General features: G+C 49.2%; 1 protein-coding gene across 1 annotated transcript in view; it reads right to left on the reverse strand.

Moving 5' to 3' along the window:
• Positions 1 to 19500, reverse strand: part of LOC135214487 (sesquipedalian-1-like) — a 110247-nt gene that overhangs the window by 79522 nt on the left and 11225 nt on the right. Inside the window, 1 exon segment of the mRNA XM_064248850.1 lies at positions 15228 to 15364. Coding sequence (XP_064104920.1) covers positions 15228 to 15314 — 87 coding nt within the window. The 5' untranslated portion in view covers positions 15315 to 15364.

Below are 19500 nucleotides of genomic sequence, written 5' to 3' on the forward strand. Positions count from 1 at the left end.
ACTTACCTGACAGATATATATATAGCTGAATCCCACCTTCGGATGGTGGGAAGAGACAGAATAGGATTTTTGGGAAACTAAATTAAGTTGATGATATACATCTTGGTTCCTCACCTGTTAGCATAGCCGACTTCGTGATTACTGTCACTAAAGTCTGCTTCTGCGTTACTAGAGGTTGCCAGCGAGGGTAGAGACCTGTAATCGCTGGTGCGCTCTAGATGATCTGTCAACAGGGGCGTGACCACAATGTGACTAGACCATATGACCATACTTCTGAGGGCAACGAAGCTAAAACCACCACCTGACCATATGACCATACTTCTGAGGGCAACGAAGCTAAAACCACCACCTGACCTAACCTATTAAAGTTAGTTCCATAACTTCTAGGCTAAAGAAAAGGAACGCGCCTCAAGCGACCAACCCTTCAAAGTTAAAAGCACACCTATCCCTTTTCTATAGGATAGGATTCGTGTTGCTTGCTGCCCCCAATAATATATCTACGGATATGTATGGGTCCTAGCGACTTACAGATCTCAAATGTCGTCTTCACATCCCGTCGGGAGTGTGAAGCGAAACACAGAGTTGCTTCGCTAAAGCGTGGCACTCAGGATGTTACTGAGTGTCATATTGTCCTCTGTTTGGGGGAAAATTGCTTCCGAGGCCGCGCCCTCACCTCTTGAGCATTCATATTAAGAAAAAATCTCAAATCTTTATGCAAACATAATGAATGGAGACTTCTTAAAAGAACTCCTTGACTATAATGCCAGGGTGTTCTTGGACATGAACCAGTCTGGTCTTTTACGGAACACCGCAGATTGTCCGTTGACCTCGACTTACTATAGTTTTATTAAGATAAAACTTGAGAGACCCGACAGGGCACAGGACTCTCTAATGCCTTTGCCCAATAATTTGTGCCATACCCTTGGTCTCCAAACCTTCGGGTCAAGGGTTTAGACAGGTTTTCGTTCTTATCAAGAACGGAAGGCTTAGAGGACAGACCGCATTATGTCCTTTAAAGCTAAAACCTCTGATGATAGCTAAAAGCTCACTAACCCTCTTTGCCGTGGCTAGAGCGGTTAGAATGTTAGCCTTTCTGGTCACGTGTATTAAGTTCGCAGACAAAGGATAGGTTCGAAATGCTTTTGGCATCAGAAACTCAGACTACGTCTAAGTTCCATGCCGGAACCTGCGATCCAGAGAATTTCAAGATCTCCCCAGACCTCAAAGATCGTGAAGCTTTGTTGTTTGACAGAACCGAATCTCTGAGCCTAGCGGAGGCCATCAACAACATATTTGCATATTCAACAATAGTTAGGACTTCTATCTTATCTCGTACTTCATACGGAAAGATAGAACCATAAGAAATTCACAGAGGTCGAGTTGGAGGAACAGGTCATTTCCCTTCACTATCCAGAAAACGGCCCGCTCCCGATTGAACACTGAAAATAGGCAGCACTGCTTTGCCTTGGCCAAGAGACTGCCATTAATCTAGAAGATCTTATCGCTTCTCGATAGTCTGAACGCCTTCAGACTCAGAGAGGAGAGATATTAGATACTTCACTAAGTGACGAAGTTAGATTACACCGATTCCTCTCGGGAAGGGTCTTTGGACAATTCTCTGAATTACCTGACCTCTGTGAATCCAACCTCTTAGAGGCCAACATGTGGCGACTAAAGCTAATCCTCTAGGATCATGAATAAGGGAACAACTAAAGAGGAAGCTCCTTCGTCTTCAAAATTACGAAAAACTTAACGAAAGGACGCCTCAGTCTCTCCTCACTTTCGAAATACTTCTAAGTGAGGATTACTCAGACGTCAGTAGTTGTTGCCTCGATCGAGAAGACCCGCACGGACTGCACTAGTTTAACGAACCTCTTGAGGACCGTTACGTTCCGTGCCCAAGCCCATAACCAATTCTCTGTTCTTGAGCTATGAAAGAGCTGAGAAATTATCCGAGATGATTTGGGCCACTCGATCCAAACTCACGCCCTTCGAGGAACTGGAGAGCCGACCAATTTGGCTTCCAATTCTTTCAGACAATGTGCCAGAACATCTGTTCCTCTGTTCGGATGTCTGGCACCCTCTCGCTATCACCCGAGGTGATCCTCAAGCCGTGAGAGAGAAAATTAGAATTATTACAAGATCTTTGATGTTATTCCAATTTCTTCGTGAGGAAAAATTGTAGAGGTCTGAATTGCTGTTTATTCAGGAAACAAGCTTCTCCAGCGAGGAAATGGTCCCCAGCAAACTCATCCATTCCTCACTCAGCCTGCTTCCTTCCCTAAATAAGGCTGCACTTTGCATAAGCAGGAGGAGCATTATTATAGTGCTATGCCGCGGTAGATTCGTACAGAGATCTGTTACCGTGCGGTAAACCCGACACCGAACAAGTATAAGAGATATCTTGTTGAAATTTCTAAGTAAACGGAAGGCATGTTCATTCATGATTACTAGAAATTTCCTCAACCCGAGGCTAAAATCCATGATTGTATTGCAGAGAGACGCAACCAAACGCGCATGACACCGAGCTAGCCGAAGGTTACTGCGTAGATCACATCACAGTAACAGCAGCCTTGTCATCGTCTCGCACTATCTGCCTGAGTTGCCAGCTACTCCTTTACGAAGGGATAGGTATGAAATTATCGAGCAAAAGGAAACTCTCAAGCAGGCATATTTAAACGAAACAAAATTCGTAAATACAGAATCTGAGTTGGTGTGTCGTAACAATACCTGAATAGTTATTCTTACTCCGAAAACTCTTGGAAGGTTGAAGGGAGTGTCAAATAAATACATTAGAACAACAGTTCTTTCGGCTTCTATCCGCAGAGGTAAATACTATATGCGTATATGACTTGACCCCATGCGTTAGCAAAATGACGCAAAGATAAACTACGTAAGTATTGTAGTAATTTGAACATCGAATTCTCTACTACATCTTTCCTCGACGAGGAAGAGAGAAAGAAAGGAAAACGACGGGTGTCCCCACGTTGCTAATGAATGAGACTTTTTAAAAGAACTCCTTGACTCTTTGCCAAGAAAAAGGGAGTAATATTCGAATAGAGATCATCAAGAGAGAACCGAGGATCGAAAAGGACGTTCAAAGTTCTTATGATATTGGACATAAGACTTCCTGGATCTAGTCTACAAGTCTTTTTCTTACTCCCCGGATGAGCCTCTGAAAATGAATGAGAGCTCTTCGAAATTTGTTAATGAGTTTATCCGCTTAAACGATAAAAACGTTAAAATCTATGTCAATGAGAACTACCCCATTTATGAGGGGTCCTGCTGAGCGTCCTCAAAAGCGTCCTGCCGAGCGTCCTCAAAAGCGTCCTGCCGAGCGTCCTCAAAAGCGTCCTGCTTAGCGTCCTGCTGAGCGTCCTCAAAAAACGTCCTGCTTAGCTACGAGCGTGTCTGAGCAGAGAACACCAAGTCTTCTGAACGACGTTTCAGAGAGGAACTCGTTAGCGCCTTGATGCATGCAAGGCCCGCCAAGAGGCGTCCTGGCGAGCGACCTTGCCAACATCTCAATGTTTTACGACAAACCGCGTTTTGCGTATGACGTTGAATATTTTTAAGGGACGTCCTCATCGTAGTCTCCATGGAGAGCCGCACGCTGCTCCTGAAGAGTGTGAACACTAAAGGAAGACGTATGGCTTTCGTCTTCCGCAAGGTGCTTGCCGAAGCGTCCTGGAGAATGTCTCTACTTATAGGACGTCGAGCACCTCCAAAAGCTTCCTCACGTCTAAATTGCCCTCTTATGCCGACCAGAGACATAAGTTGTTTGACGTGCAAAGCAGCTTGCCGGCCGTCAAAACTTATCAGCTTGCTTTTCGAAGTAAAGCGAAACGTTACATAACGTATACGGAGCGCCATGAGGAGAGGAGACGAATACTGAGTTGCTCCTCCAAAAGGTGGAATCAAGAATGTCCTTGATTTACCAAATTCTTTTGGAATGCTAGCGAGGTTGAAACAGCTCTAACTTCATGAGCGTTCACTCGCAGGAGGCTCAAATCACTCTTCTGGCAAGATGAATGAACCTCCCTTAATATGTACAAGTGATATATACATGAGCGTTCATATACATGAGCGGTTCACTCGCAGGAGGCTCAAATCACTCTTCTGGCAAGATGAAGAGCCCTCTTTAATAATGTATAAATGATGTATACATGAGCGTTTCACCTGGAGCGTCACTCTCAGCGGCTCAAATCACTCTTCTGGCAAGATGACAATGAGCCTCCATTAATAAATGTATAAATGATGTAGACATGATGCGGTCACCTCGCAGGAGGCTCAAAATCACTCTTCTGGAAAGATGAAGAGAGGCCTCCTTAATAATGTATAAATGATATATACATGAGCGTTCACTCGCAGGAGGCTCAAATCCACTCTTTCTGGCAAGATGAATGAGCCTCCTTAAATGTCCCTTAGAAAAAGAGCCAGTGCATTCTTCTAAAAGGGGTAAATGTGGTATCTCTTTACTCCATCATCCTCTCGTGACGAGAGCGAGAGGGACGTGAAGCGTCCTTATTCTCTAAAGCGTTCTTTAGGGGGGCAGGGGGTGCGAGTCCTTCCGAGAGCCCCAACCAACCCCCTGTGTGGGGAGGATGCCTCGGAGGACCGAGAAGAAACAACCCTTGAAGCTTCGTGCACGTGCTCGATCTTCGGCAGCCTGGGAAGCGACAACAGGAACCTGCCGAAAGGAAGCCAGATCAGCATGAAAAACCAAAAAAAACCCGTAACCCTCCTTCGGCTTTTGACATGCCCTCTCCCTGGTTTCTGGGAGTCCGACAGAGGTCTAGGCTAGAGGCGTTATGGGGCCCGATCTGACGTTCCCTCCTAACGAGAGAGAGGACTGAAGAAGTTACTCTTCTCTAAAGCTTCTTAGAGGGCGCGAGTCCTTCCGAGAGCTCCAAACCCTTGCGCGGCGGGGAGGACGCCTCGGAGGACGAGAAGCAATCCTTCAAGATTCGTGCGCGTGCACGATCTTTAGCAGCCTGGGAAGCGTCAACAGGTTCTGCGAAGGGACGCCCCAAGATCGGTGGGGAGCCCCCGTAACCCTCTTTGCGGCTTTCGACAATGCCCTCTCCTGAGTCCTGGGAGTCCGACAGAGGTCCAGGCCTAGAGGCATTATGGGGCCGATCTGACGCCCCCTCCCCCTCCATAACACAAGGGGCACTACACTTCACAACACTGATTGGAGAGCGAGCACTTTAGTCTAAGATTACTTGATGTAATCCTCTAGCAGACACTTCTTCTAGGCCCGTAAGCCATACCACAGGGTTAGGCAAAATAAAATCTACAGGAGGTTAGAAGGTTCATTATTTCTAACTTCTGTTTACTGTGGAGGAAAACTCCTGATTCTAACACGCTCTAAAATGCGTACATGAATCCTACTTCTTCCGTAATCAGTCACACATTACACTAATTACATTGAACTTATGCAAGAAAACAAGTAAACGCCATATACACTAAAGCGAGGTGTCTACCGAAAGTTCCGGTAGCTTCACCATCCCCATGCAGACAACAAATCTGAAATCTAGGCTAACTAGCCTCAGACATCAAATGCAATGAAAAAATTTACGATAGCGTATGCCTAGCCACAAATCCAAGTCAATAATCGTAAGAATAATTAGGATACTTAAGCGGCTAATGAAGTTTCAAAATCCTAGGCGGAGGTCTGTAAACAGTTGTTTACCGACCGGCGACAGAAAAAATATGAATAGAAAATGGGAATAGTTCCTGATATCCGCCTCCCAGCGGCGGGAATGGGTACCACCACCTGGCCGCCCACTGCGTGTGCCGCGAATTTTGAAATTCTGTCGGACTTCGGAGAATACAGCTATATATATATCTGTCAGGTAAGTTTCATGAACAAAATGCAATTTTCGACAAATTGTCATTTGTTCCGATACGTAATACAAACCCTCGGTCCTTTAACAATAGGAAGACTCACTTCTTGGTGGGTGGAATCTGAGTCCTTTTTGGTGAACAGACTGGTCGTTCGCCAACCTTGGAATGCCTCCCTGGTCGTAAGAGCAAGGGAGGGATCCAAACCTCTGTCCGATTGATGGGTGTGTGCCACCGCAGGATCAATGGTCAGACCTCTGAGCCAAGTACTAAGAGAGAGGCAAGCGTATCTCTTCGTACCAGCATCGCAAGAACTTGTTCCTGTACAGGAGCCAACATAAAGTTATGGGTTTGTCTCAAGTAGGCATCCACTCCTTCCCCCTTGTTGGAGGGAGTGGAGGATATTTGCTTCTATCCCTAACTAAAGGGATAGATTGGGGCTCGGTTGAGTAGCTTACCTGCATCGGATTCCTTTCCAGCATGGTGACGACCGTGACCCTCTGCCACAGGTAGAGAGAGAGAAAGATGGAGAAGAGAAGCCAGTCGCACTCTCATTCAACCATTCATTCCTACAGTCACACCAGGAATCGATGCTGTTCTGCCTGCTCGGGTGCTGGGTAAGCTTACACAACGTGTTGAGCAGCCACCACAGGTCCAAGGAAAAAGTATCCAAGGACTGTGGGCATATCCCGAAGGTAGAAGGACGTGAAGGTAGTCTGGTGGCCCAGACACCTGCCTTCAGGGACCTGCGCCACGGAGAAAGTTCTTACGGAACGCCAAAGAGGGTCCAATACCTCTGACTTCGTGGGCTCTCGGTCGGAGCGTACGGATGTCGTCACTAACCCCCACCATTTTTTTTCCCAAAGCCTGTACGCTCTCCTGATCACCTCACGCAGCAGAAAGAAAGCGTGTTCTTGGATACTTCTTTCTTTGGTCACCCCAGTGCTAACGAAGAGGCGTCGGACACTCAGGCTGAGGTATCGAGTTTCTTCTGATAGCGCCGTAGCACCCTCACAGGGACAAAGCAGCATCTCATCCGTATCGTTGTCGGTGAAATCCATTAGGGAGGGGATCGTGAAAGACTCGAACCTGTCGTCAGGGATCGACGGATTCTCAGTCTTAGCTACGAAATTCGGGACGAAATCGAGCGTCACAGATCCCCAGCCCCTGGAATGTTTAACATTGAAGGACAGACCATGAAGTTCCCCTACTCTCTTCGCCGATGCCAGGGCCAGCAAGAAGAGGGTCTTGAGGGTCAGATCCCTGTCTGACGACTCTCGGAGTGGCTCGAATGGTCTTCGAGTCAAACTCCTAAGGACGAGAGTCACATCCCACTCAGGGCGGGCCTGAGTTCCCTGGGTGGGCAAGACCTTTCCAAGCTCCTCATTAGCAAGGAAAATCTCGAACGAGTTAGAGATGTCCCAGTCCCCTCAGTTTTTAGGACGAGCGCCAGGGCGGCTCTATATCCTTTAACTGTGGGTACTGAGAGGAGCTTCTCTCGGCGAAGAAACACGAGGAAATCCGCTACCTGCTGAAGAGTGGCTCTGAGAGGAGATAGACCCCGTCTATGACACCAACCACAGAAGACGGCCCACGTTCCCCTGGTACACAGCTGCAGAGGACTGTCTGACGTGTCCAGCCATCTCTGTTGCTGCGCTGCGAGAAAAGCCTCTCGTTCGCAAGAGATGGTGGATAACAGCCAGCCGTGAAGTTGTAGGGACTGGACTGCTCGGTGGTACCGCTCTACGTGTGGCTGGGCTAGAAGGTTGTGCCAGTGGGGCATCTCTCTCGGTTCTTCCGCAAGAAGAGCCAGCAGGTCCGGATACCAAAACGGCTTGAGGTCGTTTGGGAGCCACCAGGATCATCCTGAGATTGGGAGTGACCAGCGCTCGGCTGATCACTTTCCGAATCAGACAAAAGGGAGGAAAGGCGTAGACGAAGAGGTTGTTCCAGGGGTGTTGAAGAGCGTCCTCTGCAGCTGCCCATGGGTCCGGCACGGCTGAGCAAAAAAACTTGAAGTTTTTTTGTTTTTTTGTTGTGCCGGGTGGCGAACAGGTCTATGACCGGACGCCCCCACAGGTTGAAGAGCCTCCGCCACTTCTGGGTGTAAGGGACCACTCGGTCCCTATTACCTGATCCGACGGACTTGAGCTTGTCTGCTACTACTACATTCCTCTTGCCTGGAAAATGTTAGAAGTCGGGCATGACAGCTCTATCGAGTGAGCCGTGGCCCACTCGTGCACCTGCACAGTCAACTGGTGTTCCAGCGGGAGAGACACTAGGCCCCCCTGCTTGTTTTGACGTATTGCCACTACTGTGGTGTTGTCGCACATCAACACCACCGAGTGTCCCATCAAGCGGTCTTGGAACTCTTGGAGAGCGAAAATAAAACGCCGCCTTGAGTTCTAGGACATTGAGTGAAGGTGCTTGTCGTGATGGTCCCACACACCTGCAGCCAGCAAACTCCTCCAGGTGTGCGCCCCATCCCTCGGTCGATGCGTCTGAGAACAGCAGCATCTCCGGGGGGGGGAGTGCGTAGAGGCACCCCTCTTAAGAGGTTCCTGTCGTCGAGCCACCAGGCTAGGTCCTGCCTCACCTTCTCCGTGATGGGGGGGTGGACACGGGGAAGTAAGGTGGATCCTTTCCCACCTGTGACCAAACTCTCCCTTAGTCTCCCACTGGAGAGACCGCTGGTGAAGACGTCCGTGAAGGAACTAAACTTCTCGAGTGACGACAGGTGGGGCCGATCACGACTTGCCATGCTGAGTCCTGTTCCTGTTCCTGCCGAGACAGGAACCGGCCGGGCTGCCTCCCTGAATTGCTGATCCTCAAGTCTGCGGGGCGGACTTGAGCTGCTACCGTATCGATCAGCATACCCAGGTACTTGTCATCTTCTGCGTGGGTTTCGAGACTCCGTACTTCTCGTAGTTTATCACGATCCCCCAGATCGCGACAAAACTTTAGAAGTCGATCCCTGTCCTGCAGCAACTGCGAGCGGAGCTCGCCAGGACCAGCCAATCGTCGAGATACCTCAGAAGACGTGTCCCGTGCGAATGGGCCCAAGCAGACCACACCAGCGTGAACACTCTCGTGAACACCTGTGGGGCGGTTGAGAGACCGAAGCAAAGTGCCCTGAATTGGTACACCGTCCGTCGAAGATGAAGCGGAGGTACTTTCTGGAGGACTGATGGATGGGTATTTGAAAATACGCATCCTTCAGGTCCACTGAAAGCATGAAGTCGTTCTCCCTGATGGAGTCCAGCACGGAACGTGCTGTCTCCATCTTGCCAACCGAGTCTGGCGAACAAATCGGTTCAGGGGAGAGAGATCTATCACCGGGCGCCAGCACCACCGATGCCTTTTCCACTAAGAAAAGCGGCTGTAAAAGCCCGGTGACCGATCCACTACGACTTCTACAGCTCGTTTGGTCCAGGCATGGGGTCTTGAATCTCCTGCCGAAGAGCGTCGTCCTTTGAGGATCCCAGAACATATGTCTGCAGATGGACCGGGTTGGAGGTGAGGGGTGGCCGAGATTCGAAGGGTAGTAGATATCCCTCCCGAAGGACGTCACTATCCAGGTCTCGGCACCGTAGCGCTGCCAAGTTGCCAATGGCTCGCCAGGCACCCCCCCACTTCCGGCAGCTGGTGAGGCGAACGCCGTCCCCTAGCGTTTCCCACCTCGCTTCGACTTCTTCCCAGCACCTCCTCGGGGAAAGGAGGGCTGGGAGGAGGGCTGGTTACGGCCTCCTCTTACTAGAAGTTGAAGCAGGAAGAGTCTTTCTCGGGGCTTCGATGGAGCAGCCGTCTTAGCAGCCGAGGAAGCGCTAGCTAAACTCTTAGGCTTAGCCGCAGTTGTACGAGGTTGCCCAGAAACCTTCGTAACTGCCTGGTGAACCAGACGGTCACTGTCATCAGTGCGCCGTCTTTCCACCGCAGCGTCCACCATCTCTCCGGGAAAGAGAGCGGAGGAACTCTTCATTGGTCCGTTACGGAGTCCATTTACCGCCTCACGCCCGGCCCCCTTGGTTACTCGTGTAAGGACAGCGTCCCTACGACGGAGAACCAAGTTGGCCCACAGGTTTGCCGTCTGATGGGCGAGGTAGGAGATGGCCCTACCTCCAGACTGGCACAGTCTCCTGAAGTCGGGGTCGTGGTACTTCGAGGGCAGCACCCCCCGGAGTCGGCCGCATTTGACCTGGATACTGTGAGGGGACCACAGATCCAACCAAGAGACTGCCTGGAAAGCCGCCATAGCGGTAGCTTCCAGGCCCAGTGCCTCCTGCTGCGAGAACCACAAGTTCTCCGACAGGAGCTGCTGAAGGGACACGCCTGGAGTTAGCCTAGCTAGCTCCGGGGAAAAGGGTTAAACTGTTTGGGCGGTATTGGATCCACTGATGGCACGTAGAACTTCCGCTGTCGCTGCAGAGGAGGAGGAAGTAGCTTAGAAGACCGTCCTGACTTAAGTGAGTCCTCTCGTCCTGAGACGAAATCTCACCTGGTCAAGGACTGAGTCTGCAAGCTAAGATCGCGGCAGTCCCCACCGTCAATTTGGGTCCCTCTTGGGACCCCAAAATGACTCGAGACCGGGACGTGGGGCTCAGATGGTGGTAGCGGCGATCCTTCCCCCTCCCCCAGGTCGTTTGTGCTGACGAATCAGCGCAATAACCTGGGGCAAAGTTCCTCTGGATCTCAGGAGTCACAGCGTCCTGAGGAGTAAGGACCGTCCAGTCCTCCAACAGGAGAGCCCTCGATACCCCTCCTCCTTAGAAGGAGGACAGCAACAGACCCCCTGACGGTCGCCTACCAAACCACTTGCGCGTACGACCTGGCTGGTCCTAAGACCATGCCTGGTGCGTGCGGCATCGTGACGGGATCGTGAGCGGCGCACCTCTCACGATCATCCCTAGGTTACCCCTCGCTCTTCCGGTGTAGCCCGAGGAAGTTGAAGGTTTGGAAACTATAGGGAGAGACAGACCTGACGCTCCCCCCCCCAATCTCGCTGGCAGGACCAGCGTTACGTGGGGGAGGGGGGGGCTGCAGCCGATCACCAACCCGCGGTGGGGATCGATCTGCAGGCCTGGCCGTGCCGCTCACCTGTGGCGAGCGGTCGACTGAGCACGTCGACCCCGGGTCCCGTGCGTCAGACGAGCTGCTGCTGGCCACCGTCTCCGTCCGGTCCCTGTGGGAGCGGCGGTCAGGTGATTTACAGAGCTCGCTTTCGCGGTGAGGTGAGACCGGTCGTGTGAGCGTCCTCACAGGCACCGTTCAAACCGCTGGTACCAGACCGAAGCTGGTGCCGTTGGGTCGAGGGGGGGACCTCTTCCCCAGCCTCAAACCCGTGGCCGGTCAGAGACCGTCACGTCAACCCGAGGTACCGGCTGGTCGCTACGGAGAGCGGCCGCTGGCCTGGCGAGAGTTCACTTGCGCGACTCTCGACAGTCTTCTGCTCCGTGCCTCTGTCATGACGGTGAGCAAGCTCAGGCGTCTTGACTTTAGCTGCACGGTCGCCCGAGGAGACCGTACACTCAGACCTTCTCGCGAACGAGAAGTCGAGCCGGTACCTGGCTTAGCAGCAGTGCTACCAAGACCAGGCGCGGATTGTACCAGCAGTAGCCAGCACATCCTTGGTCCCCGTCTTCTTCTTCTTCTCAGAAGAGGAGACGGGCCCTGTTCCCGAGGGAACAGGAGGACCAGCAGAAGCACCCCCCATCACGCCAGAGCGAGACGGGCCCTTCGAAGGTCCCGCAGGAGCCTTCTTAGGGGGGGAGGAGGCAGCCTTCTTCTTCTTCGGCTTGGAAGCCTTAGAAGTCGAAGGGGAAAGGCGGCAACAAGACAGAACAGACGACAAGAAGACGATGAAGACGACGACGACACCTTCCTCTTCTTCTTCCTCTTCTTCGTCAGCTCTCTCAGGACGGACGTCAGGTCTTCCATCCACGGAAAAGTCGGGCCAATTGCCGAAAGCAACACGCCCCGGAACTGATCCTGTCCGGAAAGACCTGAGACCGGTGCAGCACCTCCATGACGAGACGCGACGTGGGCAGGGGCAGGCACGGCAGGAGCGGCAGGGACATCAAACAGCAGGACCAGCACCATCAGGACAGCACCAGCACAGGACCACACCAGCCGGACCCAGCACCAACAGGACCAGCACCAGCAGGACCAGCACCAGCAGCAACATCAGCATGCGCGTCCCGCATCGCGCGCTTCGTAGGAGCGGTGCGAGCGGCTGGGAGGGCCAGCAACACTCGCTGCAGGTACGGCAGGTACGGCAGCCCATAGTTCCGGCGACACGAACCTCTCCAATTCAGCCAAACTCATCATTGGGACGGGCGGCAGATCCAGGGGCGAACTTTTGGGACAGCGAAAGTCGGGAGTCGGCAGGCACATAGAAAACAAAAAACCAGGTGGCGGCGGCACGCCCCTCTTAGGTTACAGTCAGCAATCGGCTTTTGGATTGATGCCGTTGGAGTCACCGACGCAATGTGTTGCGTTGTAAACCACATGAGGAGGGGCGGCGTACGCTGGTGTGGACACAGTATTAGTCGTTGTTGTGACTACACCATGAGTTACAACTGCCGACCCGCTAGACGTTGAATCAAGCCCTGGATACTGGGGGCGCCCTGCAAGTTACCAAAACGGGACGCCCACACCTGTCCAAGGTCGTCACTCACAGAATTGGTACACCTTGAGGGAGGAAAACAGTCGGGTCAGTTTAGAGGGGCACCCTCACGCTTGGGGGGGAGGGAACGAACCCCACCCAGAGCGGACGGAAGACCAGAGTACAATTGAACATTCGGGTATCGGGCACCTCCTCCACACTCGACGGATCGAGTGCCCAATGAGGAGAAGGACTCCGAAACCCCCCCCGACAGGGGAAGGCGCAAATCGTGGGGGCTGAGCTGGAGGCAGGAAGGATGACGAGGTATCCGTAACCAAAGGAGTCGCTGGAGAGCTTTCCGACGACTCCTTGGTCCGAACTTACGCTCTTCCACCCTCTACAGCACCGCACTGCCTCGGACCTCAATTTACAACACACATTACATGGTCGGTTTCGGGAGCATTCCTCGCCCCCGACACCGATAACATAATTCATGTGGATCAATGTCAGGATAAGAGCGGAATCCGCCGCATTTACGCCCCTCCAGCCCGGGACACACTCTACGGGCAGCTGGTGGGCGCGGCGAAAGCTCTTCTGATCCATAATTAATTCAATTCATTCCACAAGAAAAATGAAAAAAAGAGTACTTACAATTTTCCATTTCAAGACCACAAACAAAAAAAACCAGTCAGAAGAAATTGTAAACATCCAAATCCACACGACGAAATAGCGCAGGGCAGAGCGATGACGAACACGTCCTGTCACACCACGGCCGAAAGCAAAAGTGATTCTTCACCGCCGCGCGCACGATCGGACAAGCAGTTAACTACCGTTCTCCCCTTGTTCGAAGCTTACGACCGTCCCAGCTGCCGCTAGTTACCTTCCTATTGTTAAAGGACCGAGGGTTTGTATTACGTATCGGAACAAAGTCGGGTTAATGGGAGAGTTGCCCTCTCACTTCAAAGGAGAAAACCCCTTCAGAGCAGGGGGGGGGGGGGGGGGGGGGTGGGGGGGGGGGGGGGGGGGGGGAATCCCCAGAAGTGTTGTCCTGGTCCCCAACAACCCCCGTTCTTCCTCCCCCGACGTGTCGGAAGAAGAAAACAAAGTAAAAGCTTCCCATGATAGGGAAACAGCAAGCATGGGACGATTATTGAAGTAAGCAGTTGGGGTGGGTATAGCCCAGGGTTTTTTGGGAGAAGAATCACTCGACTCCAACAACAATGGAGCAGTGAACAAAACACCTTTCCAATGGTGCTCTGTTGAAACCTACTGGCGCACTAAACGATCAGCGGAGGGAGCGACTGTTTGTGGGGAAACCCCACCAGTCTCCCTTGGACCTCCAGTATGTCTTCTCCCCAAGGTGGGGGAGCAAGGCAGTGACCTTTGCCTAGGAGAACTGGTGGGACAAACAGTTGTCCCCTCAGAAAGCACTGTACTAACACTTGACACTTCATTATTAGAATTAGCCTTTTCTAGACAAGATTTAACCAAAAAACCTAATTCCATAACAGTACTAGCAAGAACATCAAACTTTTCTCAAACCTAGATTCGAGGCTGGCAACGGCATCAGGAGAAACTACACGGGAACTGGTAAAGGAGTTAAAGGAGCAGGAGAAGGAGGACTCAAGATTGAAGACATGGCTAAAGGAGGAGGAGAAGGAGAGACAGGACAAACTGGATCTGCAGAAGATGCAGAAGCTGCTACACTACTTTTACTTTCAGCTCTTAGCGCTGCCTTTCTCATCCTATCTTTTACTAGTTTATCACAATGTGCAAGGAAAACTTCCATTGATTATCACTCCAATCTATACACTTGTCACAAGCTGATTCACAAGTACACTCAGACCCATTACCTCTACATTTAATACACTGAGTGTGGGTCGTAAATAGGCTTAACCTTCAGCCTAGCCTTACATCCTCCTGCACAAAACCTAACACCTGAAGGGCTAGAGTCTGACATGAAGGCCTAATTGCCACAATTAATTGCAGTCAAGCTGACAAAAATATAAGCAAACAACTAGCAAACACAGGAAGTTGAGTACTTCACCAAAATACGACAATCAAAAACCATCCAGTGATGCAGAAAAAAGTCCGCACCAACCACTTAAGTTAACCAGGAGCCGGCAGAGAACGAATTGTCTTCACCTGAACAGTTGTACCTGTTCCTCAGTCGAGTGGCGGGAGATGACGTCATCTACACCGGCAATGGCGGCGCCACTGTGAAAGTTTAAATCTTTTGTCTGCCGCATAGGGAACCTACAGCTGTATAATCGTTTGGTAAGACACTGCAATAAAACTAAGATCAGTCAAACCCCAAAATCCAGAAAATAATCGTTAATTATAAAAAGTACACAACACTCTATATCACATACTCACTCGCAGGCCAACAATAGAGGAAAACCTGAATGGTAAAAAACAAGTGCTTGAACCACCTGAAAGGGACAGGACAATGGATGGTTCTAACTACAAGATCCTATTCATTTTTAGTTTTCACACACACTACATTGTCCTCCTACCTCATGCGGGAATACACCTATCATAATAGAGGTAAGATTCATTTTAAAAATACACTAATACTGTAGTATCATAATAGGGGTAAGATTCATTTTAAAAATACACTAATACTGTAGTATAGTACTATACCAAATACAATATGTATGCAGTTTTTCAACTTGAGCCCAATGGTAAGCAATCTACTAAGTTGTGCAAAAGGTACTAGCCATACAGTATTCCCTAGCCATAACAACCAAAAGTGGCAAGGCTATAAGTTACAACTTACCTCACCCTTCTTCAGCAAATAGCCTTCTTTGTCTATTTGTGTCTGCGATATGCTGTAAGCACACAGATTCTTTTCGTTTATTTTCATCGTTGAACTCTAACAGATTCAAGAGGTATCTAGCAGCAAATAGCACAAACCTGCCAAACAGAGAGTATGGGTGCATTAAAGACTCTACTTAGTCAACAACCAATGCAGATATACAAATTAGTAGTACAATATTGCAACATAAGCATAACTATCTTTGGGAGTTTAGCTTTACAAAGATTTCTAGTGACATGTGTAAGTTCATATTATGCAGTATGCATTAGGAAGTCTTACACCATATGCAGATTCATACAGTGCATTTGTCTTTGTAATGATGAATTGTGAATACTTGATCATAGAAAAAAAGGCAATTTTTTAAAGTAATATGATGTTTTTAAAATAAAATACATAAAGTTTTATACATATGTACTTACCCAATACGTATTTACATAGCTACATACATATTAGTTTTCAAAATACAACAGCCTAAATTCAAATTCCACAATAACCGCCTTGATTGCTCAGTGAAGGTACACAATACCAGCCCCTAACAGCAATATTAGGAATGACTCGGCTAACCACCTCATTCTGTTTTATGCCTAGTGTTCATCAGAGGGGAGGAAGGGGGGTCTCCAATCATGTAATTACTGGGTAAGTATTATATATAAATCTTAATTTTATTACAAAAATCAAAAATTTTAAAAGTAAATTGTATTTTTTCTCCCTATACAAACCTGAGGCCCTTTACATTAGGAATTACTTTCAGCAAAGGCTGGAAAAGAGCCATTGAACTTTCAAACAAGGTGGTTAGCCAATTAACTACTTGTCTGGTAGTCATGAGTCCTGTCCTGTCCTGCAGACATAAACATTCTAATTTGCTTTTGGCCAGGATTTCAGATTGAGGGTGGCATGAGGTGGGCATAGTGTAATGTAAAGGACCTCAGGTTTAAATAGTAGTTAGGAAAAATACAACTTACTTTTAAGAATTGTGATTTGTTCCTATACGACATACAAACCATTGGTCCTTTACATTAGGGACTAACTGGTTGGAGGGAGAAATATGAGTCATTGTGAACTCACGAGCATAACAGTAAGTTAGAAAAGGTATTGGCAACATTGTGTAATAGAAATTTAACTCTAAACTCAGATAAATGTAGTTTTGGAATGGAAAAGTTAATATGTATGGGACACATTCTCTCCAAGGATGGCATTAAACCTACTGATGATAAAGTTAAAGCTGTAAATGAGGCTAAAAGACCAGAGAATATAAATGAGGTTAGGAGTTTCTGTGGCAGGTTTATCAATTATTTGTCAACTGTAGAAGAGCCTTTAAGAAGGGTAACAAGAAGGAATTTTACTTGTCAGTGGAGAAGTGAACAGGAACATTAACTTTAGGGGAAAAAAAAAAAGGAGACTTGCTTCTGCTAAAAGCATGGCATATCTTAATACTGTACTGCATACCCAAGTGATTGTACATTCTAGTCCAGTTAGACTTGGAGCTATTTTAGTACAAAAACAAAATGATGGATGGTTCAAACCAGTAATGTATGCTAGTAAGGCACTGACAGATGTTGACTGTTGCTACTCTAAGACAGAAAGAGAGGCACTTACTGTTACATGGGCTTGTGAGAGGTTTAGATTGTATGTTTTAGCTATTCATTTTGAAGTGATAAGTGATAATAAACCACCTGAAGTAATCTATTCTCCCAAGTCAAAACCTAATTTGCATATTTAAAGATGGGTTCTGAGACTGCAGGCTTTCAACTTTAAAGTAAAATACTACAAACTAGGAAGGACTAATGCAGCTGATGCATTGCCTAGACTACACTTACCAGATATTCCTAAAGGTAATGTAGCATACAAATATGACATTTTTGAAAGTAAAATTCTTTTATATCGAGGCAGTTAACTACTGGGCCAGTAATTACCTGCCGGCAGTGGGAAAGCACTGCCTCCCCACTGGCTCACAGAGTAGTCACTTAGATTACAGCCAGGACTTTGATGATGACCCCTGATATCAAGGGGGTGGGTGTTTGGCAGGACCACACAAGTAAAGGACTCCAGGTTTGTATGGTTAGGGAAAAATACATTTTACTTTAAAAAATGTCATTTGTTCCCACACAGTGTACAAACCTACTGTCCTTTACTTAGGAGACTCATCCTAAGATAGGGATGGAAGTCCTGTCTTGCTGGCTGAGAATGGAACCCAGGATGCCAGGATTCGGGCTTATAGCTCAGAGTCGTGGATCCTCCACACCGTGAGCCATGGTAAATGCGACCTGATGGCTGATAGCCTGGGTACCAAAAGGCATGAGCGTAGAACTCTCTCTGGCAACCACAACCAGGCTATATAATCATAACGAGTTTGCTGGGTTGCAGCACACTCCCCCTTGGAAAGGAGTGTGGAGACTGACTTCTGTGTGTCTACAGAAAAACCACTCGTCAGACATGAAATGCTTACCAGTATCGAAATCAGTGCCAAAGAATTGGTTTCAATGCTGTGGCCCCAAGTAAGGGGGAAAGGTGAAGAGAAAATAGGCCGGTCATACTCTCACATTCACCCCCAGCCTGACACGGAACCTCGATCCTCGATTCGATACTTCCGACCTCTGAGACCTCTGAGGGCACGGAGGAAGTTCAACCACTTGCTGAGAGGCTACCACAAGACCAAGGTCAGCTGTGTCGAGATAACTGTGGGTACAGTCTCTAAGGTAGAACCTGGTGAAGGTGGAAGGGCGAGACCATGTGCCAGCTTTCATCACCTGGGTTACAGAGAGGTTCTTCCTGAAGGCCAGAGATGTGCTCATTCCACGCACATTGTGAGCCTTCACTCGACTAATACCACCAAGTGGAAAGGAGGGAGGGGACAGGGCGCAGCAAATCAGCTCTCGAATCCATTGTGAAATGGTATTCCTCATAACACTCTTCTTTGAAGGACCAGTACTCACAAAGAGATGGTCCATTGGAGATAGTACCTCAGTGCTCTCAGAGGACAGAGAAGTAGCTCATCTGGATCTTCAGTTACCGTGCTCAGGCTCACAACCTGGAACGAAGAGCACTGAGAGTAGACCTGGGCCAGATTCTGGGTTTTAGCAACAAACTCAGGGACAAAGCTGAAGTAGGCCTTAGTCCAGCGCTCAGTATGAGTGACAGTATAGGCTAGGCCATGAAGCTCGCTGATTTGCTTGGAGGAAGCAAGGGCAAGAAGAAAAACTGTTTTCAGGGTGTCATCCCTGTCAGATGCCAGGGACAACGGTTCAGAAAGAGCTCTCTTCAAAGACCTGAGGACAGCAACGATGTCCCAGGGAGGAGGTTTCGCCAATACCGGAGAGCAACCCCCTTCAAAGCTTCGTATGAGAATACAGTGGACCCCCCATAATCACGTTCTCCTGATTCGCGGACTCACACATCTGCGGATTTCTCTCGAGAACATTTCCCCGCATTATTCGCGGAAAATTTGCCTATTCGCGGTATTTTTCTATGAGAAATATCCACAAATTCCTGGGGTTTTTTTTATCAATTTCATCATAAAATGCACTTTTTGTGATAAAACTATTAAAAAAACCAGGTATATACGTATAAAAATTTTAAGTGGGTTTTTCTTGAGTTTTAACTAACAAAATAGGAGGCTTTACGCATTTTTATAGGGGTTCCAACTATTTGCGGGTTCTAACTATTCATGGGGGGGGGGGGGGGGGGGGGGGGGGGGGGGGGGGGGGGGGGGGGGGGGGGGGGGGGGGGGGGGGGGGGGGGGGGGGGGGGGGGGGGGGGGGGTGGGGGGGGGGGGGGGGGGGGTTCCGGTACACATCCCCCACAGATATGGGGGGACAACTGTAGAGAGTCCCTCCGAGGAAGAGAGTTTGATTCCCATCAGTCTGAAGACTTGGCTCAAGGCCAAGCGATAGCCTTTTACCGCCGAGACCGAAAGGAGCTTCTCTCTCTGGAGGTAGAGTAAGGAGTCGGCAATCAAGGGGATAGAGGTTCCAAGAGGAGAACAACCTCTAAGACGACACCAACCACAGAAGATGGCCCACTTGGTCTGATAGACAGATGTCGAGGACTTCCTGAGGTATGTATCCTGACATTGCTGTTGCAGCCTCTCGCAAAAAGCCTTTCTCTATGAGGAGCTGCTGGATAACCTCCACGCGTGAAGATGTAGGAAGCTCACTTTGTTGTGGAAGAGCCTCACATGTGGTTGGCATAGGAGGTCGGGGAGCGGCGGAAGCGCTCTCAAAGTCTCTACCAGCAG

This window comes from Macrobrachium nipponense, chromosome 45 (assembly GCF_015104395.2).
Source record: "Macrobrachium nipponense isolate FS-2020 chromosome 45, ASM1510439v2, whole genome shotgun sequence".
Lineage (NCBI taxonomy): Eukaryota > Metazoa > Arthropoda > Malacostraca > Decapoda > Palaemonidae > Macrobrachium > Macrobrachium nipponense.